The sequence below is a fragment of the Ictalurus punctatus genome, chromosome 6 (assembly GCF_001660625.3).
Source record: "Ictalurus punctatus breed USDA103 chromosome 6, Coco_2.0, whole genome shotgun sequence".
Classification (NCBI taxonomy): Eukaryota; Metazoa; Chordata; class Actinopteri; order Siluriformes; family Ictaluridae; genus Ictalurus; species Ictalurus punctatus.
In genome coordinates, this window is record NC_030421.2 from 12,140,275 (window position 1) to 12,164,633 (window position 24,359).

At 39.5% G+C, this 24,359-nt stretch overlaps 1 protein-coding gene across 2 annotated transcripts in view; it reads right to left on the reverse strand.

Moving 5' to 3' along the window:
* The window catches only part of dnah7 (dynein, axonemal, heavy chain 7), a 131,935-nt gene that overhangs the window by 56,119 nt on the left and 51,457 nt on the right, over nt 1-24,359 (reverse strand). For both annotated transcript variants that reach the window (XM_053680873.1, XM_053680872.1), the window contains exons 31-34: nt 19,255-19,404; nt 10,402-10,584; nt 6,175-6,351; nt 4,605-4,736 (exon numbers count right to left, since the gene is read on the reverse strand). In XM_053680873.1, the coding sequence (XP_053536848.1) occupies nt 4,605-4,736; nt 6,175-6,351; nt 10,402-10,584; nt 19,255-19,404 (642 nt within the window). The remainder of the gene's footprint in view (nt 1-4,604; nt 4,737-6,174; nt 6,352-10,401; nt 10,585-19,254; nt 19,405-24,359) is intronic.

Genomic DNA, 24,359 nt, shown 5'->3' on the forward strand with positions numbered 1-24,359 from the left:
TACTAGCCTGCCCTTCATATAGGAAGCCTCAGTCCTCCTGCAGTTGTTAATTTCCTCTTGTGATGGTTTTATTTGACCAATACCTGACTGTGCTGGCTGGGGTTTTTTTTTTTTTTTTTTTTTTTTTTTTTTTTTTTTTTTTTTTTATAAACAAAATTCTTGGCCAGTTTTTAACTTCAAAATAAAATGTATTTTTGTATGGAAACCATGCATCTTGTCTGTTCTAAGTGGAACATATTTGCTTATCTTTATTTGGGTTGTTTTCCCCACTTTCTCGGGTGGCGTAGTTTGTGCAAAGAAGGAAATGAGCCACTTGCTACATCTGTATATTTCTGGTTAAAATGAAGCCTCAGGCTCTGCTACGTAGCTCATATTTCAAATTACTTTCTCAGGTCAGACCGTTTATTTAAAGTTTCTTTGAACTTTGTAATTTTGGGGAGATTCAGTTTAATTTCTCTTCTTGAAATATGAACCTGTAGTACCTTTTTTGTTTACAATATTAAACCTCTGTTCATGGCTATTCTCATGTAATATCAGAGCAGGAACTCTGATCTACAGTTCCCAGCAGCCACTGCACCTCACTGCATCAGTCACATGACAACCTGCACCTGAATCAGTTCATGTTAATGAGCACTTGTGTATATTAGCCACAGTTTTCACCATTCTTTGTCTTATGTTTGTCTGCAGTTGTTTCTGTTGAGATTAGGGGTTTTGTTTAATGTTATTCTTTGCCTTGGGTTTTGCCACAAGTTTTAAAGTTACTGGTTTGTATTTTCAATTAAAATGTAATCTGCACTTGCATCCATTTCTGCCTCTGGATCGTGACAGAACGTAAGACCTACTATGGATGCAGAATTTTTCAGCATCCAAGAGACCCTGTATGAAAGGGAGAAACTGAGGTGGAAGAATGAAGAGGAAATTCTCCCTAATTAAAGCCAATCAGGAATGGCACAATGTGATGTACTCCATCATGGAGTATGCCCAAGGGGAGCCTTCCAACCTGGCTGGAACCATTCCCCGCTCCCTATCTTGGCCAGCATGCTGAGTTGAAGGAAAACGTCATTCAGTCTCTCTGTACAGCTGAAGATGTTGCTCCACCTCCTGGCATGGCGAAGAGCTCTGCTTTTCTTCCCTGCTCTGCCTCGGACATCACTATGCCAGACTCCACTTGTGATCTTGTACCGCCTTCCTGCTTGGCTTATTCTTTGCCTTACTTTTTGCCACAAGTTCTAGTTACTGTTTTGTTTGTATCTTCAATTAAAAGCTGATCTGCACTTGCATTCATCTCTGCCTCTAAATAGTGATGGCTATTTTTTTTAAAATTATTATTTAGTAATTGATTTAGCAATTGCACATTGTTTTGCACTGTTTACAATTCAGAAATTAAAAATGAATCTTTTTAGATAACTTTTTTCTTAATTAAAATTTTGCTCTAAATATTCTGGAAATTAAATTTGTGAATAGAATCGTGACTGGAGTACATCATTAAACCCCTACACAATACAGTTTAGCATTTAACAATCTTCGCTCATTTTAGTCAATATAGTACATATATGAATTAGAAACTGATTCATTTAAAGATGGGAAGTAATGACGTGGAAGAGCAGCACACAATAAAACATTCAAGTTATAAAAGGATAACTCAAACACTCATCACGTTTGAACAGTGCATCATTGTAATCAACTCTAACATTTTTATCTCCATTTTTGAGAAGTGATTTAGAGTCTAGGTTGCTGTTGTATAGTCATAGCTCCCTGAAATATAATTTCAAAAGGACAATTTTCTCTCTTGAGTTACATGGTTCTGTGCATCTCTTTCAGAATATTCAGATAAAATATTCAGGGGCTAGCTGGTTTTGGTCAGATTGCTGCTCCTTTAGTACTTGTTGAGGACATGGCACTCAAATTGCTGTGGGAAACAGACATTAGGAAAATAATTTTATTTTAAAAAGTTGCTGTGAGTTTGTGTTGTAATATTAAACTATTTACATTTTGATTATGATTGAAACAGTTACTAAGATCCAAAATTAATAATAAAATTATAAAAAGTGCCAATGGGTAAATAAGAATAACAGAAACTTTATATTCTATCATCATTCTGTGTGACATCTTGATGCCTCAATACAGAGAGAATCTTGCATCAACAAATCCATTGCCCTGTTGCCTCAGGTTATGGCATCATACTTTTAACAGCACAATATATAATAACTAAAAATACATTTAAGCAATATATTATTGCAACTGTACTAACATTAAAATTTCATTCATACATAGCCCACTGCTGACCTAACTAACTCCATCAAATATTCTGCAATGTTTCTAAACTGGATAATGGTTTATAAGCATCAAAATGAATCTATTGTGACACTACTGAAAAGCAATTACTACAGGCAATCAATACAGAAAATAGTTTCATATCCACATGTGTAAGGACCTCTCTTTCATTTGAATTGTGTGGTCTTAAAACTATTTCATATAAACCTTTACATTTATTATATATATAAGTTTGTCTGTCTAGCTGTGTTGACGAGGAGGCAGTGGTTAAACTAGGAGAGAGCCACAGAAGGTAAGACCCTGTCACAGGCTAATCAATAATGCTACACGTCTGGATCAGTGTTGTTTTGTGCGCTGACATGATGTCTTAAGGGGTCAGGTGGAAGAAAATTATCACACCTTCATAGAAAGAATGAGAATTGACAGACAGAGAGTCTGTCTTCATAAGTCTAACTTCATAAGTGCCAGACACGAGCTGGCGAGTACTCTCTAAGGGTTATATCTAGGGGGGAAAAAAACTTGGATCAGATTGTCATCAGTTATAGTACATATATACTCCCACTGAGCACTTTATTAGGAATGCTATAAAGCTACATACAGCCTCCCTTTGCTCTCAGAACAGCATCAATTCTCCATGGCATGGATTCCACAAGATGTTGGAAACATTTCTTTGAGATTCTGATCCATGTTTACATGACTGCATCACACAATTCCTCTAGATTTTTCAGGTGCACTTTCATGCTGCGAATCTCTCGTTCTACCACATCCCAAAGGTCTTCTACTGGATTCAGATCCAAACTGGGAAGGCCACTTAAGAACACTGTACTCATTGTCATGTTCATGAAACTAGTTTGAGATGACTTTTGCTTTGTGACATTTCCATTGGAAGATGGAAAATTGTAGCCATGAAGGGATGCACATGTTCAGGAACAATACTCAAATAGGCTGTGGCATTCAAGCAATGATTGATTGGTATAAACGGGCCAACTTGGTCTTCTGCTCTTATAGCTCATCTGCCTCAAGTTTCGACATGTTGTGAATTCTGAGATGCTTTTCTGTTCACCACAGTTGTACAGAGTGGTTATCTGAGTTACTGTAGCCTTTATTTCAGCTTGTCAAATTTTCTGTCAACTTTTATATCCTCCTCTGACCCTCTGTCATCAACAAAATGTTTCCGTCTGCAGAACTGCCACTCACTGGATGTTTTTTCTTTATTGCACCATTCTGAGTAAACTCAAGAGACTGTTGTGCATGAAAATCCCAGGAGATCAGCTGCTATATAAAAACCTCAAACTAGCCCGTCTCAAATCAACAATCATGCCACAGTCAAAATAATGTGAACATTAGCTGAAGCTGCTGGCCCATGATTTTATACATTGCACTGCTGCCACACGGTTGGCTGATTAGATAATTGCATGAATGAGTGTATGCACAGGTGTTGTGAAAAAACTGCTCAGTGAGTGTGTATATGTATATATTACAGCACGACAAGCCTCACTGTCTGGCTCGGGAGTGAGTAGGAATGAATACCTGGAACAAAATACACTGAAAAATGCTTCCATCATAGAAAGAAGCAAACAACACACTCAATCCTATTGGTAGTTGCCAAATCACAACTCTTCTCATTTGCATTAGTGCACCTTGTTCATTTTTGTAGTATGGCTCATCCTGCCCACACTGTGAAGCCAAAATTATTAAATGGAACTCACTCTTTTTTTCAGTGAGAGCTGGTGATGGGCTCCTCAGACAAGGAAATAATAACATAGCAGTGCCTTATTGTACAATATCGGTTGTACACCTGGATGAATGTAAGTTTGGATAAAAGCAGATGTTCAAGCAGAACACAAGTTCCAGGATGATGACTGAATGGAACACTGGGACACTGTAAAGTAACTGCTTCCCAATTCCAAAGAAAACCTGTGAGATTTTTGGAAAAGCTGGTGAGCATAAACAAAAATTGGCCAGAAACTAGAGTATGGCTGAGAAAATGGAAAATGGAATGGAATGGAATGGAGTATGGAAAGAGAAAAACGTAATATGTAGTAGAAGGAAATGACATATAAAGTGACTCATATTTTGGCTGGAGAACATCTTTAATCTTCTGTATGTACTTTATTTTGTTGGTCGTGGCACAGGGTGGGATACCAGTCTATAACAGGGCATCACGCACATATTGACAAACATTCATTTATACCTAGGGCAAAAAATAGTAGCCAGTAGATGTTTTACGGTGGTGGGAGACAACCTGAGTATACGGGGAGAACATGTGAAATTCTGTGTATAACACACTAGGCAGTACTTGTGCGGTTAAGGTTAGTGTACTCTCTCACCTCAAGCCAGGAGCACACATTTCTCTCGCTCATGACCTTCATCTGGCCCTCATCTCTAAACTCGTCCATCATGCAATCCATCAGGTTCATCAGGGAGCGCACCAGGTTGGTATCTGATGTTGGAGACAACTCCTTAAGTAGGTTATAAAAGAGAAAGAGCAAGAGGTCAAATCTCTCTTTTTTATCAAGAAATGGTACAACTATGCTTGGAGGTATCACTGTATCAAATGGAAGATGAAATATTTATTTCACTAAAAACTGGAAAGACTGGGTAGTCATAAGCTAAAATGCTAATGGGTCCCCATAGTTTTTCTTAAACACATTTTATTTAAAACGTGAATATTAAACATTTCATTACTGAAAGCTGGTGGGACCAGAGAACATTATGCTTTGTGATTGCTCACAGGGCTCCATTTATTTTTTTTGGCTTTTACTTGAAAACATTTTAGACAAAATGTGATATTAAATATGTCATCACTGAACACTGGAGGCAACCCAAACAGTAAGATAAAAAAAATAATAATGCTAAGATTTACTCCTTAAAACTATCTGTGCACAGTAACTAATATGTACATCAGAAACAGCTAAAGTGTGCCACTGTGACTGCAAATCATAAAAGATTGCCATGTTTTGTGAATATCAGGATAAAACATTTTAATACTGTGCTGACATGATATCAAGTCATTTTGTCTCTTTTAGTGTAAATATCAGAACGTGGTAATGGAAATTAATGTAGGTGTGTTTTATTTCTTTATTTATTTATTAATATGCAGTAGAGGGGAGAGAATTTATTAATATTATATTATATTGCTATTATATTTTGGTAATCCTCCATATGGACTATTTCCATAGATGCTATATAGAGAGAGAGTTTTTATATATATATATATATATATATATATATATATATATATATATGTGTGTGTGTGTGTGTGTGTGTGTGTGTGAGAGAGAGAGAGAGAGAGAGAGAGAGAGAGAGAGAGAGAGAAATGTTTCACTTATGAACTGATGAACTGTCAAAAACTAAATTGTGGAGAAAAAAAAAATAAAAGAGAGAGGGAGAAAGAGAGGCTGGTGAGGGAATGACACAGTTATAACTTTATTTGTTTATCATAACTATAACTTCAGTGTGAACTGGAACTTCTCTCTGATGTTCCAAACATTAAATCTAATTATAAACCAGAAAAATGTGTGACATTTCTTACATTGATAAATTTAACATTGTAATTGTTGCCAAATCGCTGTGGTATAAGTGAAATAACACACTCCACACTATGCTGTTATACAAAAATAATACAGCAAAACACTCCTTTGGCAGGTATTATTTTCGTATAATAGCACAGTCAGTCATGTATTATTCCTTACATGTACTATATGAATGTTACAGGAAATCCCTACACATTACTAAAGATACTAAAGTCACACCATTGTATAGGTTTTACCTATAGAACTATAAATAGATTATTTTATTTTCCAACCTAAAGACTTAGGATACAAAAAGATAAACAAATGCCTTTTCTTCTGGAGACATAATGTCAGCAGTGATTTATGTGCTAATCTGTGTGAGCACCTTGGTCCCTTTGTGGATGAGCTGCAGGCAGGCAGGCAGCATGCGGTCGAAGAGGCCAGTGATGAGGTCTTTCTGCACGGAGCACAGTACGGACGGCAGGGTGTTGAGCCAGGAGATCATTAGCGGCCTCCAGCCCAGCATATGGGGCTCCATGTAGATCATACCACAGCGAGACACCTGCACACAAACACCACCCATTCTCAAATTGTCCCATTTAAAAGTAGACGGATTTCCTTTGTGGTACTTTGTAGTCTACAGTTCTGTATTGTTTTCTATGCTAACTGGTCCATAGTGCTGTGATATGCTGCTGATTTAGGTCTTTCTTTCTCTCAGCAGGCCTCAGCTGGAAATAACAATGGACTGTTTCTTTTACAACAAAGCAGTTACAGCTTATTAGTTAATGTTCAGCACAAATCCCCAGAATTTGCATTTCATAACACAAGGACACTGGATCTTTGACCTGATATGACACTATCCTCAGATAATAACGAAGCAGCTTTTATGTAGAAGCTTTGCTTATAGCATCTGTAAGAGCATGTGTAATTTTAATGATTTAAACCCTTAAATTCAATGCTCCAATTGTACGTGTGACCTTCCTCAGGTTGTACCAGCTTTAAGCACCACAAAAAAATAACTAGTTGATTTTACTGAAAGGGTTTAGCTTTTTCTTGAGGAAGATCACACATTCTTAACACGGAATTGCACAAAATTAGGCCATTTACATAATGGAAAAGACTTTTTATGACTCATTTCTTTCTGTTCTTTTTATTGTTTAATTCCATTGCTGGAGCAGGTGCAGAGGTCTTCGGAGGCTGAGGACATTATGAACAGCCCATTATAACTGCCACGTTCCATCATTGAAATGAACGTCACATAGTTTTGCCCCTGTAGCAGTTGAATTTAAATAAATGTTGGTGGATTAGGAGCACAGATGTGGGGCTCTGGGAGTCACAAGGAGCTAGTGAGGACCTTACTGAGTCTACTGGCATGTTAGCTGAATTGTAATCGAGTTACAATGAAACAATGTGGAGTGAGGGGAGGAAAGTTGGAATGAGAACCAGCAAGATTTGAATAAAGAAGTGTGGGCCAGAAAGAGAACGCGAGAGAGAGAGAGAGAGAGAGAGAGAGAGAGAGAATAAAATGAGAGGGAGAGACAGAGAAAGCCCAGAGAGATAACAAGAGAGAAAAGGACTCTTTATGTTGCTGCCAAATTCTTTAATTTTGTGTCACAACACACACATTTTCACATTTTTCTATCTCAGCTCTCCCAAAGGCAGAAACACACTGCCTCTAATCAATATCGACTTTAATCTGATGGCAGTCCCTGCATGAAACACTTAAACGTGTGCGCTCACACACACACACACACACACACACACACACACACACACACATTCTTATTTTCCATCTTCATCGCTTAAATCAGACTTTCAATACAAATCTGATAAAAATTCACAGCTTAACACTTATGGCCCATGGACCATGTCTCATCTCTTTAGATGTTGTGACTCATATAAACAATATGTATGAATACAGACACCAAAAGCCTCTTTCTATGCTTGAGACTGTGTGTCTGTGTGTGTGTGTGTGTGTGTGTGCATGCTTTTTTTTTTTTTTTTTTTTTTTTTTTTTTTATCTCGGTGGGGACCAAATGTCCCCACAAGGATAGTAATATCTGACATATGTGACCTTATGAAGACATTTGGTCCCCATAAGGGAAGGTTTTTTTTTCTTTTTTTGCAGCTTCAAAAACTAAAAAAGAAATAAGGCTTCATTTTTGGTTGCTGGCGATAAAGTTAAGGTTAGATTTAAGCATATATAGCATCAATTAGCTGCATTAATAATTATGTCAATGGAAGGCCCTTACAAGGAGAGTAAGACAAGATAATGATAGTAAGATAAGTGTCCCATAAAGAATGGGACTTAAATCTTTCTGTTTACATAATTTCCCTTTGTTACTTAAAATAATGGGATGTAATATAATGTAATATAAATCTAATATATATGTCATGTATTAATGAACTGAACAGAGATTTTTTTTTCTCCAAACTTGTCTTAGATAAAAGGTTTTGTGCAGAGTGAGCTGGCATTGGAGGTTTTAAAAGCCAGTGTCAGCGTGTCATTACAATCTGCAGATGAAGCGCCTGAGAGAAAGAGATTGTTGGAAAAGAAGGATTGGTAATGGATTTCTCATAGCTCCCTTTTTGACAGGCTTGCTGGAAAAAACCTACCACATACCAGAGATAATCTGATTTGTAGTCCTTTTTAGATGAACATCAAAGTATGAATTTGCACATGACATGCCATTTGTATGCATCAATGATGAGAAAATAGAGGGATTCATTTTCATCTTATTTCATCATATTTACATCAGAAAAAAGTGGTAGCCAGTGGTAACATCCACACAATATTTCAGGTCCAAATATTGAATCACTCAAGCTAAAAATGACTCTGTCGACATTTCTACGAGAATTCATTTGTTGTCTTTCGCAGCTTAACCTTTATGGCCCATTTAGATTTTTACTAAATATAAAGCTCGAAACCTTATGTTCTTTGCCATATTTCATTTCTATTTTCAAATTACCGGCCGCTATCAAACCTCCCCTTTATCTCCATGATCCTAGAAAAGGTTGCAGTTCAGCAGCAAAGATCATACTGCTATAGAAATCACATTCATTAAATCGTTCAGTAGGGTTTTGGCCTCATCGTAGTGACATAGCACTGGTTAAAGTAGTAAATGACCTAGTACTGTTTTCTGATCACGGTTGTGTCTCCTTGCTTGTATTACTTGATCTCAGTGCAGTTTTTAATACAATAGATACAATTTTTCTAGACAGTTGTTGGAATTCAGGAAATGGCTTTTCCTATCTCATCGGTTGACTTATCAGTTTTGTTTTGTTTTTTATGGCGATTCCTTTACGCATACAAAGGCTTCCGACAATATGCGGATGATACATAGCTCTATGTTTCAGCAAAGCCAGATGCCAGACACCAGCTTAATAAAGTTGATGGATGTGTAAAGGATGTTAAACACTGGATGCTAAGTAACTTCCTCCTACTTTATTCTGACAGGACAGAAGTACTTTTACCAAGACCACAGGCAGCTAGAGGTAAGCTTTCTGATTATGTCTGTGACATAATTGTGACTGTAACCGTAACATAATTGTAATTGTGACTTTTCAGTAATATTGTGTGCAGCAAATAAAGTTATAGATGACCTGCTACTTTAAAGCTCATGTATATAACATGACTCAGAAGCATTGCTAAGCTAAGAAATACAGTACAATGTTGCTACATGATACAGAAAAACTAGTTCATGCTTTTATTACCTCTAGGTTGAACTATTGTAATGCCTTACTGTCTGGATGTTACAGTAGGTACATAAACAAGCTTTAGTTAGTTCATAATGCAGTGGCCAGTGTCCTTACTAAAACCAGTAGTTTTTACCACATCTCCCCTATCTTATCCACACTGCACTGGCTCATAATAAAAATTTGCCTTGATTTTTAAAATACTACTAACAACCTATAAAGCACTGAACGGACTTACTCAATAATACCCGAGTGAGCATTTGGTGTATTATGGTCTGCCACACCTGCTTCGATCAAATAGTGCTCTGTATTAGTACCTAGAATAATAAAGACTTCTACTTTTTTGCCCACCAGTTGTGGAACAATCTTCCAATTGCTGTTTGAGACTCAGACACAATCTCAATTTTTAGGTCCAGTTAAGTCAGACATTTGGTTAAATATATTTTTCTCTAAGGTAATTAAGATGCAGATGTTGGGGGTTTATGGGCATAGAAAGTTATGGTAAACTGTTTTGATGCTTCCTAAGAACTCCTGTCATGATCATAAAACCTGTCCTATGCTCTTCCTGGTCTCCTAATAATAATTGACCTGTGCTTCTGTGTACTACATGCATATAAATAAATTCCACATGCCTTCAGTACAGGTAGTATTGTTTGTCCTTATTCTATACGATTGTTTAATGTAATGATCAAAATCCCACTAAGTGGTGTCACCCAGTCAAGCACCGGTTCGCTTGCAAGTCTCTTAAGGTTTGTTTCTCAAAAGAACTACACAAATACATTTGACAATGTAACTAACACCATTTACTAAGCAGTGAAAGAACCTTTTGCTTTGCAACTTAGCATACTAAGAGAACAGGTTATTAGTTGTAGTTATTATTAATAAGCATGGGAAATGTATTGTTAGTGTCTCTCACTGTGGCAGGTGAAGCAACCTCCAGGTCCATAGGTTCAAAGATGAGGCTCATTTGAGGAGACATTTGGATGATCTCACCACTCATCAGGCACAGTTTCTTATTGTCATCAAGCACTGTGTTCATGTTCTCAATCCACACTGCATCCACAGGACCATCAAAGATCAGCCACTTCCTGTCTGGTGTCTGAAGAGAAGAGAAATAGTGTTTTTTTTACACTGGCTGAGAGGCCAGCCTATAAGGGGCATTTTCGCATTTTCACGGACTAACAGACTGAGTGCCACTGTTGAAACATGCATGCGTGAGATTTCTAGCTACATTAAAATAAAGGAAATACAGTATGTGGTCAGATTTAAGAAATTGAATATAGCTTACATAGAACTATTAAATTATGTAGAGTGTGATCAATTCAAAGTAAACGCTACTGGGAAGAAATAATTACTGTATAGCATTAAACTAACATGATCCAAGCAGGTCAACTAGAATAGTGAAGTGGTAAATGTTGATTCTATGAGCTTTTTTTGCCAAGCCATCTAGCGAGCCGGTCTAGAAGAGGCATTTTCTCACACTGACTGGTGTCAAAAGATAAATGTGAGAAGAGAGTTTGGAGTTCCAACTTTTATTTCCTGGTATTTATATGTAGATGTGTTAAACAACATAGACCATAGCACATTTTGTTTCAGACCACCCGATTTGTAGGTGAGCAAAAATATTGGAACATGTGACTGACAGGTGTTCCCTGTCAAAGGGAACTCAATGTTGCATGAGCTTCATGCTGTGGGAAGTGCCCTCGCACCTGACCAGTATCTGAAGCTTGTGTAACATCATGCCTATTTATAGGCCTGCCGTGATCAGGTGACGTGGCAATTAAGTGCGTCGCATGATATAAAAACAGCACCTGTGAACCGTGCCATCAGCCTTATTATCTTCAGTGAGTCTGCATGTTGCTTGTTTGTGTAATGCTCACAAAAACACTCTTCATTTCCTCTCTATCTTTTCAAAAAAGAGAAAGAAAAATCTCTTTACTTTTCTGTCCCTTTGAAAAAAAAGTGAGAGAAAAGTATGAGTGAGAGAAAATTCAGGAATTGTGTCATGCCTTGCTCCCATTTAATAACGGAGGGGGATGGACACACTTTCTGTGTGAAGTGTCTAGGGATGGAGAATGCCAGGGCAGCCTTGAGAAGTCTGACTGTGCGCATTGCGAACACCTTACAATTGGGCAGCTCTGCTCATGGCTCGCTCTCTTCTTGGCTGAAGGGAGTTGGGTTTCAGAACCTTGCAGATCTAGGCCGGCCACTGCTGAGGCAGCCAACCGGCTTAAGTCCTGCGGATCTTGCATGAATCTGGAAGAGGAGCCAGAGATCTTTTGCTCTGTCCTCCGGGTCCGGCTCTCCACCGGATTTTGGAGCTCGCGTTGCGACTCTTCCTTCCACTATGAAATGCCAAAAAAAAACCTTCTCTGACTTTGAGGAGCCAGAAGGGGGTGCCATTGTACCAACAATGGAGAGCAGCTCTCAAGCATATAAAGAGCTGCTTGAAGTGATTACTAAGGCAGTGAATATAAATCTCCCTCACACCACAGAAAACTCCCCCTTTTTTTCCAGAAGTGCATGATGAAATATCATGCTTTTGGGGAAATCCACACACTAGCTGTAATTATAACCACGTGACATCGGATTATTTGGCCATCGTGGGGAATGAACGGCATGGCTATTTAGCTATGCCAAAGGTGGAGAAGGTTCTTGCAAGCTACCTCTCTCCATTGAGGGCAGGTAATTTAGGGGGGCCGGCTTTGCCATCCAAGCCATGTAAGGCCAAATCGGCATTGGTAGGCAAAGCTATGCAGCAACGGGTCTCACTTGTTGGTCACTGCATACAATGGCAGTGTTGCAGGCCTACCAAGCAGACCTGCTGAGTAAGCTCGACGTATGATGGCATTCTGCCAGTTCCTTCCCTGTACTGTTGAGTTCACCCAGGCATCCACGAGTGGAGCCCAAGCCAGCGCTAGTGTGAGGGAGGCACAGAAGGTGAGTGTGGTGACCCGCCTCCACCCGCAAAAAGCCAGGGGGACCAGGCGGTCACAGTAGCAACCTGCTAATAGGCCTGATCTGAGAATGATCATAAAAGGCCAAGCAGACAAAGAAGGAGTGGTTCTGAGGGACCATGGAGGGATATATAAGGGGAGATTGTTAGGGCAGTTAGCCCCCAGTACTATTGTAGGGCCTCCCCTAGCCAAGGCTTTCCCGAGTTTTCAGTGTTCTCTGCTCAGCGAGCTGTCACAGGGCAATGAAAATCTGATGCTTTCCCTCCAAAAGAATGTGGAAAAGTTAACGTTACTAAAAGACCATCTGGCAGCGTGGAAACAACTGCCAAATGTCTCTCCATGGGTTCTGTCTACCATAGAAAAGGGTTACTGGGTCCAGTTTCAGAGCTCGACCCCCCCCCGGTTCAAAGGTGTGCTCACCACAGTAGTCAGCAAAGAGCAGAGCCCGACATTAGTTCAGGAAGTAAGATCCCTCTTGGACAAAGGGGTCATAGAACATGTACCACGTTCCCTGATGGAGGGAGGTTTTTATTATTTATTATTATTATTATTATTTTTATTATTTCCTGTTCAGCAAAAAGATGGGAGTCAATTTAAGATCTGCATCATCTAAACCATACTCTTCGGACATACGGGTTCAATTTGCTGATGCTCAAACTTATCGTTCCACATTATCGTATTCATTTCAAGGACTGATCTGTGAAGATAGATCTAAAAGATGCATATTTCCACATAGAAATTTTGTCCAGTCACAGGAAGTTCCTGAGGTTTGCATTTGGAGCTTGGGGCTCAGGTTGAACCTCAAGAAAAGTATGCTTTCTCCAGTGCAGAGGACAACTTTTCTAGCGGTTATATGGGATTGTACTATGATAAGGTTGTTTCTATCCCCAACATGCGTAGGGTCTACGAGAGACTGTTGGGGCTTATGGGAGCAGCAGCCAACATCATAACTTTGTGCCTTTTGCACACAAACAACTATTTCAGTGGTGGCTGAAAAGTCGGGGGTTTCGTCCGAGGATGAAACCTCTGAAAGTAATCAGTGTCATGTGGCGATGCCTATGTGCTCTGAGAATTTGGAGGTGTTCCTGGTTTCTAGCCTCGGGCCACACTCTAGATGTGTCTCCATCATAAGATGGTAATGACAGATGCCTCCCTCATGGGCTGGGGCACAGTCTTAGACTGCTGTACAGCTAACGGTCTGTGGAATGGTAAATAAATCGCCTGGAGATGTGGACCATATTTCAAGCACTGAAATTCTTTCTGACTCAAATGAGAGATCACTATTTGTCAGTTGTGACAAATAACACAGTGGTGGTCTCATATATCAACCACCAGGGAGGGTTACATTCACGCCCCTTGTTCAGGCAGGCACAACTAATTCCTCTCTGGGTGGAGGGGAAGTTTTTGTCAGTGAATGCAATGTACATTGCAGGGAACCAGAATGTGGGGGTAGACATCCTGTCGCGGCAGGGGCTGAGGCCCGAGGATTGGAGGCTCCATCCACAAGTGGTGGAGTCCATATGACAGAGGTTTTGGCCAAGCAGAAGTGGATGTTTTTTCCTCTGAAGAGACAACACGCTGCCTGCTGTTCGTCCTCACTCATCCTGCACCATTGGGGCTGTACGCTTCTCCCCTGATCGCTCTGCTCCCACAAGTTCTAGCAAGAGTTCGCCAAGACCATCTATGTCTGCTGCTAGTAGCATTAGTCAGCTTGAATATGGTTCTCAGAGATGATATCCCTGCTAGACAGCACTCCTTAGGAGATTCCCATCCACAGGGATCTACTGTCTCAACCTGAGGGCTGATTTATCACCCTCGGCTGGAACGATGGACACTGTGGGTCTGGCCCCTGAGGGGCACCAGCTCATAGATTCTGGTCTCACAACTGAGGATGTAGAGACCATGCTGAATGTTAGAGCGACATCCACAAGGATATTATATGTGCTCAAGTGGCAACTTTTTGTCTCATGGTGTGAGGAATGTCAGCTAGACCCAGTAAACTGCACAACTGGAGCTCTTATAAGGACGTTTCTCAGCAGGGTTGGCTCCTTCTACAATAAGAGTCTACATGGCTGCCATTTTGGCCAGCCATGCTCCTATTGATGGAGCTTCTGTGGGGCAACATCCTCTAACATCGAAGTTTATGCATTGTGCCAGGTGGCTGAGGCCCATCTGCAGGCCACGCATACCTTTAAGGGACCTTTCTGTGGTCCTGGAAGGTCTGTCAGGTGCCCCATTTGAGCCCTTAGAGTCAGCTTCAGAGAAGCTTCTGACTCTAAAGGTAGCTCTTCTGCTGGCCCTGACACCTCTCAAGTGAGTAGATGATCTACAAGCTCTCTCTGTTGCCCCTTCCTGCCTTGACTTTGCCCCTAGATTAGCAAGGCCTTTCTATATTCTAGGCTGGATTATATTCCTAAAGTGCCTACATCTGCTGCCCAGCCAGTAGTGTTGCAGGCTTTCTGCCCTCCTCCATTCCTCACACCTGAACAAGAGAAATTGCATCTATTGTGTCCAATAAGGGCTCTCTGTAATTATGTCATAAATAAGTAAATAAATCAGAGCAGCTGCTGGTCTGCTTTGGCAGTGACAGTAGAGGTGATGCTGTGTCGAAGCAATGAATCTGTAACTGTACAGTGGAAGCAATCTCTATCGCTTATGAGCCGTGCAGTCTGCTACACCTCTGGGCATAATGGTTCGTTTCACTACAGGGATCGCCTCCTTAAAGGCTTTGTCCAACGGGGTACCCTTACAGGATGTGTGTGCTGTGGTGGAGTGGTCTACGCCACACACATTCATTCAATATTACAACCTGGATATGCATTCCACCCAGGGCCTGAGTGTCTTGCAGTGACCCTCGGGCTCAGATCTCTTTTGAACAGGCCATGCCCTAAGTATGATGGAATGGAATTCTCATTCCCACAGCGTGAAGCTCATGCAACATTGAGTTCCCTTTGAAAAGGAAAATCTGGGTTACGTATGTAAACCTGTTCCTTGAGAATGGACGAGACATTGCATGGCTTTGTCATACTGGAGCATGCCTGTGAATTGTGTCTTCGCTTCAGATAATAGAGGCTGTCGGCGCCGTTCACAGGTGCTGTTTTTATATCACACAATGCGTTTAATTGCCACGTCACCTGATCATGGCAGGCCTATAAATAAGCATGATGTTACAAAAGCTTAAGATACCGGTCATGTGCGATTTTTAATTTGTTGTTAAAAAGGATAAGCTAACATGAAGGTCAGAGATCTGTCTATGAGAGAAAAGCAAGCCATTTTGAAGCTGAGAACAGAGGAAAAATTTATCAGAGGCATTGCTCAAACATTAGATATAGGCAATACAAGAATTTGGAATGTCCTGAAAAAGAAATACACCACTGGTGTACTGAGCAACAGACACTGAATGGGTGGACAAAGGAAAAAACAACTGATGACAGAAACATTGTGAGAGCTGTGAAGAAAGACCCAAAAACATCAGTCAGTAACTTCAACAACAACCTCCACAGGGCAGGGGTTGAAGGTATTACAATCCACTATTCAAAGAAGACTTCAAGAGCAGAAATATAAAGGATAGACCACAAGATACAAATCACTAATCAGCATGCAAAATCAAAAAGCCATATTGGAATTCACAAAGAAATACAGAGTTGAGCCACAAAAGTTCTGGAACCAAGATTAAGCTCTACCAAAATTTTTTTTTCCAGTTTCATTTTTATTGAACATTTCTGCTGTACTAAACATTTCTGCTGAACCTTTCTGCTGAACATTTCTGCTGAACTAAACATTTCTGCTGTACATTTCTGCTGAACTAAACATTTCTGCTGAACTAAACATTTCTGCTGAACATTTCTGCTGGACTTAACATTCCTGCTGAACTTTTCTGCTGAACATATCTGTTGAACATTTCTGCTGAACTAAACATTTCTGCTGAACCTCTACCAAATTAATGCAAAGGCCAAAGTGTGGAGAAAGAAAGGATTTTCTCATGATACAAAACATACAAGCTCATCTGTAAAACATGGTGGAGGTAGTGTCATGGCATGGGCTTGCATGGCTGCTTCTGGAACAGACTCCCTAATCTTTATTTATGATGTAACTTATGACTGTGGAAGCAGAATGAATTCAGAAGTTTACAGGAACATTTTTCTACCAATTTACAGAGAAATACATCCAAATTAATTGGGAGGAACTTTATCATGCAACAAGACAATGACCCAAAACAGACAACCAACTCAACAAATGACTTTATCAGGGGGAAAAAGTGGAAGGGTTTAGACTGGCCAAGTCAATCACCAGACCTTAACCCAACTGAGCATCATTTCACCTCCTGAAGAGAAGACTGAAGGGAGAGGGACAAACAAACAAGTGAAAGAAGCTGTGGTAAAAGCCTGGAAAAGCATCACAAAAGAAGAAATCAACAATTGTCGATGAGTTGCAGGCTTGATACATTTATTATGAGCAAGGGATATGCAACCAAATATTAAGTGTTATTTACTTTCATTTACTTCAAGACTTATCAGTTCCTATACTTTTGCCTGCAGAAAAATTGGGTATGATACAAATGGTTCAATGTTTTATGTTGCTTAATGTGACAAGTTGAAATGTGTTAAGTTAAATAGTCAAATGTTTAAAAAAAAAAAAAAAAAAAAAAAGTTAAAAGAGTGTTTATTTTTCGCTGTTGTTCCATTTTAATGTGTTAATACATGATGATTCAAATGAGTATAACGCTGATCAGTCATCTATTAGGATGGTCTGAATCCTGCACTCTGGGATCGATTGCTTTAGTCTCCGCCCATATACCTGGAGGAAAAGCAGTAATTTTCCATTCGAGTAAAGCTCTCGTGGAAGTAACACCGACCGTCTTACTTGTGATTTATTTCTCCTCTATATAGATAGTTGGGACAACATTAACACATTTAGATGTAAATAAAAGCTGAAATCCTAATCTCTCATCTCATATCCATCTTTTCATATGAATATGATTTCTCACCTCATATCACTCCCAAATGTCTTTGGTTTATAGCACAAACAAATTAATTGGCCTTGTGGTTCCAGTAGTTTTGGAATGGACTGTATTTTGCCTCCTTTCTGGGCTTTTTTGTGACCTTACTGCCTTCTTTATGCAAAGGAAATTTAAGTGCACATTTCAATCATGTACAGTGCATCTGGAAAGTATTCACAGCGCTTCACGTTTTTCACATTTTGTTATGTTACAGCTTTATTCCAATGTGGATTAAATTCATTATTTTCCTCAAAATTCTACAAACAATACCCCATAATGACAACGTGAAAGAAGTTTGTTTGAGATCTTTGCAAATTTATTGAAAATAAAAAAACAAAAAAAGCACATGTACATAAGTATTCACAGCCTTTGCTCAATACTTTGTTGAAGCACTTTTGGCACCAATTACAGCCTCAAGTCTTTTTGAATATGATGCTACAAGCTTGGCACACCTATTTTTGGGCAGTTTCTCCCATTCTTCTTTGCAGGACCGCTCAAGCTCCATCAAGTTGGAAGGGGAGTGTCGGTGCACAGCCATTTTCAGACCTCTCCAGAGATGTGCAATCGGGTTCAAGTCTGGGTCCTGGCTGGGCCACTCGAGGACATTCACAGAGTTGTCCTGTAGCCACTCCTTTGTTATCTTGGCTGTGTGCTTAAGGTCGTTGTCCTGTTGGAAGATGTACCTGTGCCCCAATCTGAGGTCCAGAGCATGTTTTCATCAAGGATGTCTCTGTACATTGCTGCATTCATCTTTCCCTCGGTCCTGACTAGTCTCCCAGTTCCTGCTGTTGAAAAACATCCCCATGGCAGCATCGTGGTGGCAGCATCATGCTGCCAGCATGATGCTTCACTGTAGGGATGGTATTGGCCAGGTGATGACTGGTGCCTGGTTTCCTCCAGACATGATGCTTGCCATTCAGGCCAAATAGTTCAATGTTTGTCCTGCTCTTGGTGCAAGAGTCCTTCAGGTGCCTTTTGGCAAACTCCAGGCGGGCTGTCATGTGCCTTTTACTGAGGAGTGGCTTCCGTCTGGCCACTCTACCATACAGGCCTGATTGGTGGAGTGCTGCAGGGATGGTTGTTCTTCTGGAAGGTTCTCCTCTCTCCACAGAGACACGCTGGAGCTCTGTCAGAGTGACCATCGGGTTTTTGGTCACCTCCCTGACTAAGGCCTTTCTCCCCCGATCGCTCAGTTTAGCCGGGCGGCCAGCTCTAGGAAGAGTCCTGGTGGTTCCAAACTTCTTCCATTTACGGATGATGGAGGCCACTGTGCTCATTGGGACCGTCAATGCTGCAGAAATGATTCTGTACCCTTCCCCAGTTCTGTGCCTCAATATAATCCTGTCCCAGAGGTCTACAGACAATTCCTTGGACTTCATGGCTTGGTTTTTGCTCTGACATGCATTGTTAACTGTGGGACCTTATATAGACAGGTGTGTGCCTTTCGAAATCATGTCCAATCAACTGAATTTACCACAGGTGTGCTCCAATTAAGTTGTAGAAACATCTTAAGGATGATCAGTGGAAACAGGATGCACCTGAGCTCAATTTTGAGTGTCATGGCAAAGGCTGTGAATACTTATGTACATGTGCCTTTTTTGCTTTTTATTTTTTTATAAATTTGCAAAGATTTCAAACAAACTTCTTTCAAGTTGTCATTATGGGGTATTGTTTGTAGAATTTTGTGGAAAATAATAAATTGTATACATTTTGGAATAAGGCTGTAACATAATTTGCAAATTTTGAAAATGTGGAAAAAGTGAAGCGCTGTGAATACTTTCCGTATGCACTGTAAACCACTATAACAGCATACCTGAGAGGTGGCAAAGGCTCTGTAGGTCACAGCAAGTACGCCATCTGACCACTCATGAGAGACAGGGTCAAACTGACCATACAACTGACCCATGGTTATAGACTTGGGGTTAATAACAGTGATCTGAACCTTGTTCTCATCCATCAGGCCCTGCACAGGATTAAAAAATATTAATGTTATTACCAGAACATTATTAATATTATGTGCATTTTATTTAGTATGCAGTTAGAATATGTTACCATTTACATCTTGGGTATTTGTGCACAATTGTGTCTGCTGTTTTCCACCCAATAATTTGGAATCATCATAACAAATAATTTAAGTTTTCCACTTAAAGGGTTTTATCATTACAAAGTCCAAATGACATTCAATCTCCTACATGATCATGTAAATTATAGTCTATATCTATAATCTCCAAAAACTAACGTCATCCAGTCTTCCTGAATGAAATTTGTACCGAAGACAAGTTTGTGTTTATTATTTAGTTATACAAACATCTTTGGTCTGAATATGCTGTTTACACAATCTTCTATGTGCTTTGGTCCTCATTATGCTGTGTGATTGGTACAAATGCTTTCAGCCCACAAAAAACACATATATTATTTTTTTATATTTGTTTTTTCTTTGTTCTTGCTGAAATCTAACAATGAGAATGTTCTTAGGTAATTGCATACTATCCATCAAACAAGGAAGAAGTCTAATGAACAGAAAATTGCAAGACATGAAAACATCCGGCATCACTACTGGGCAATATCCCTCACCAAATTTGCAGAACAAGAAGTGAAAAAAATTGGGTTATGGGGGGGTGGATTCAAAATGGTGGAAAATCCAATATAGCAGAAATGAACATTATGGTAACATTGTGGTTGAACTTGACTTGACCCAAATAATCAGAGGACAGCGGAATCGTGTTTCTACAACACTGTGTTGAATTATCATTGTAAACATATGTCCAACTTTGCCCTATTGGTGGTGCTAGAGGGCTTGAGTGTCGTACACCCAAAGTACTGTTAAGGTAGCTGAAACTGTGCTCTATCACTGTGCCAAATTTCATAAAGGTGTATGAAGCATTCTATGGGCCACCATAGACTCTCGTGGAAAATGAAGAAGAAGAAGAAATCCGTGTTCTGACAAACACTGATGGAAAGGTTCATTTTTAGACATTGGAAATGTAGTTTCTACAAGCTCTACACTCAGCCCTGTGTTATTTTCATCAGACTATGGAGATTGGTGGATTATTGAACACAATTAACATATATTTTTATGTCAATTATCATGACTTATCTCCCAGCTTCCTGTGTTTCCTTCACACAAGTAGGACCTCAAACAAACTATTTTTGGTCATTTGGGTTTTCCACAAATAAATTACACCTGCAAACTATAATACCTTAGATCAGTGAAGGGTTAACCTTACTTGAATATTTAGTGTTTGAGTTTACAGGGACCCAATATTTAAAATGCACTTAGAGGAAAATGGCCTTTTTAAGTCAAGTGGAAATAAAAGATCTCCAGACTTTCTTTATGTGAACTATCAACAAAATAACATGAACTGCATAATTATTATGAAAGCTACTGTGGCCACCTTTTGAAATATTTAGGTTCTCCTCTCTTATTTGTTAATATTTCCTGAATTTTAGAGCTGTGAACTCGACTTGAAAGTGGGGCAACTTCAAGCAAGCAGCTCTGCTTGAGATTCATGTACTAAATCTGCATTTTATGTCTCGTGACATGTGGGTTATATCGCTTGTACTACTTTGGCTCATTCTCAAAATTCCTTTTGAGGTGGAGGCTGAGATAAGAAGTGTGGATCCTCAGCCTGCCTACACCGATTCACAGCTATTTGAGATGTAGCTATTTGAAAGCTCAGTTTGAGTGAAAAGGTATGGATAAAATTGACAACATGGCAGATTATTTGAGATATGATCTCTCTCACACACACTTGGATGTACAGGTCTGAACAAACATTCCTTACTCATTAGGTCATGGTATTATTGATGTCAGCTTTTATTTCTGGGCATAGTGGTTTATTTTGAATTAAATATGTGACAAGACTGATGTGTAAACAATGATAACGTGTTAAAGAATACAGAAATGGTTATACGGGCACTCTTCTGTTATACAGATGAGGATAATATCTCTAGCTGCAGTGCATATAATATGTTTGCCTGAAATCTTATACAAATCTTATAGATTTTGCCTAAAATCTTTACAGAATGCTTGTATAGTATTTCAACATTGGTTTGATTCTAAGGGAAAGAGTTCTATTTTTAGTAAATATAGTTTACCAAACCAAAACACTTGATGCAGCTGGTGCAGTGTTGAAATTATTGGCACTCATTAGTTAAATGGGCAGAAAACATTGTATAAAATAAAACTTGTATGCAATTAAAATTTTCCACTCAAACAATAGATGTTAATTTGCCAACTTCATTGGCACTCATGGCAATGAAATTCATATCTGTATTTCAATTTAAATCTGATGTTCGTCTCACACTGCCAAGGTTTTGGGTTCGATTCCCGCCACTGCCCTGTGTGTGCGCGGAGTTTGCATGTTCTCCCCGTGCTGCAGGGGTTTCCTACGGGTACTCCGGTTTCCTCCCCCAGTCCAAAGACATGCATGGTAGGCTGACTGGCATGTCCAAAGTGTCTGTAGTGTATGAATGGGTGTATGAATATGTATGTGACTGTGCCCTGTGATGGATTGGTACCCTGTCCAGTGTATACCCTGCCTTGTGCCCGATGCTCCTTGGTTCCCTGCAACCCTGAAGAAAAAGCGGTATAGAAAATGGATGGATAGATGGATGGATAGATTGGCATTCATCACCATCACCCTCCATCAACATGAGCATACTACATGCACCCATCCAAACAGCAAGAACTATTGTGAGGGAGGTAAAGAGGGTTTGCACAGCTTTCATACATCAGTTGATTCCACCAACATAAAACTGTCTGAAAGTGTTGTATACTTCCTGGAGACAACGCACAAAACCGGAACTTCTTCAGTCCTCATTAGAACTGCAATTGGAGTCATGCGGTGTGGTCTGATAAGAACAAGACATTTTTTGTCTGTGCACACCGTCAGGATGTTGGGCAACATTAGGGCTATAAACAAGGAACTGTTGGGTTGCTACAGAAACTGAATTAATTATTCAGAATGATCAGATAATGTGTTAAAACCAGCGATAAACACATATACAAAAAGAAGGTGCACAAAGATCAAGTTCATGATCATACTATACAGTGTTCACTCATGCTTAGTAACTGCCTGGTCAGTGTCATGGGGGTTTAATTCAGACCTCTAGTTTGTTTATATTTTTTATATACTGTATATTTTGGGAAATAAAACCAAAAATTCATTAAAAGACATAAAGACATGTGGGCAAGTAGAAACAATAATAAAAATAATAATTCCTGAACAGAATTCTAACTGACCAATTATGAATTCAAGTGACAGAGATGAGGCTGAGGAACTGTCAGAGCCAGAATTTACAAGCCATACTGGTAGTGCTGGTATTTCGAACACTGCATATTTCCCTGAGTTTTCCACTGTTGGTATGTAGTGGTAGGGTTCCATCCATCCATCCATCCATCTTCTACCACTTACTCATTTTCAGGGTCACAGGGAACCTGGAGCCTATCCCACTAAGCATCAGTGTGCTAGTCCATCGCAGGACACAACCCCATACACACTCACACACCCATTCATACACTACGGACACTTTAGACACGCCAATCAGCCTACCATGCATGTCTTTGGACTGGGGGAGGAAACCGGAGTACCCGGAGGAAACCCCAGAAGCACGGGGAGAACATGCAAACTCCGCACACACATGGCCCCGGTGGGACTCAAACCCCGGACCCTGGAGTTGTGAGGCGAATGTGCTGTGGTAGGGTTCATTAAAATAAAATAATAATAATAATAATAATAATAATAATAATAATAATAATAATAATAATAATAATAATAATAATAAGTCTGGTTTATGCCACAGTCACATCAGATTTAAATAATGATATGTATACTTGGAGTACTAAGCAGATACAGATCATGGCATTGCATTACACCTCTACAACAGAGACTACATTTACATGCTGTTACGTCCCGAGACATAAGGGAGTAGAATACGGAGGAGGTGCAGGTAAAGACGTTCATATTTAAAGGAGACATTCAGATAAATCCAAATCGTGAAACAGATGCGTAGTGAAAAACAGGCAGTGGGTCGGGCGATCGGCAAACAGGCATAAATGGGGCAAAGCAGGAATCGATGTCGCGGTCACAGAAAACAGGGTCAAAACACAAAACAGGAAACATAAAGCTATGACAGGGAACTGGGAGCAGAAATACTAGCGTGGTCTAAATGAACTAATCTATCGTGGTAAACTAAATAAATCTATCAAGGTACGTAACATGGACTATCTACTATTATACTATACTATATCTAATACTCCGCGAGATGTACAGGGAAGCGAGCGGTATATATCCCAAACATAATCAGTGCTAAGTGCTGGCAGCTGAGAACAATAACGAATACAATGTTTATATGCGTACAGGCATTGGAATATTGTATACTGTATACATGGTTGTTGTAAGTATGTCTGAGTTGCCATTCCTAAATACCTAGCTTGCAGCTAAGCATCTGTTAGCAACCATAATTCCCTGTGGACTGAGCATGCACATATATATCCTTTCAGTGGATTTTCTATATAAGGTGTTTATATGCAACACATTTCCAATTAAAACAGGCATATACCAGGGGTGGGAATCAGAATATTGTCTTAATCTGAATTGGGCAATCAGATTATGGTGTTTACAACATGACATAATACTGATTAGAATATTGACAAATTCGGATTAATTTCGGAATATTGATGTGCATGTAAACATAGTCAATGAAACAGTAGCATCTCCATTTTGCAATGGTCATTTCATCAGGGCTCTATGGTAACAATTTTTTAGGAGCACTTGTGCTATTATTTTAAAAAATTTAGGAGCACAGTAAAAAATTTAGGAGCATGGTTGAAGTTTATTTTTATTTATTTATTTATTTTTTTTTTTTAAGAGATGGTAATGTTAATGTGCCACAATATAATGCACAAGTAGGCAT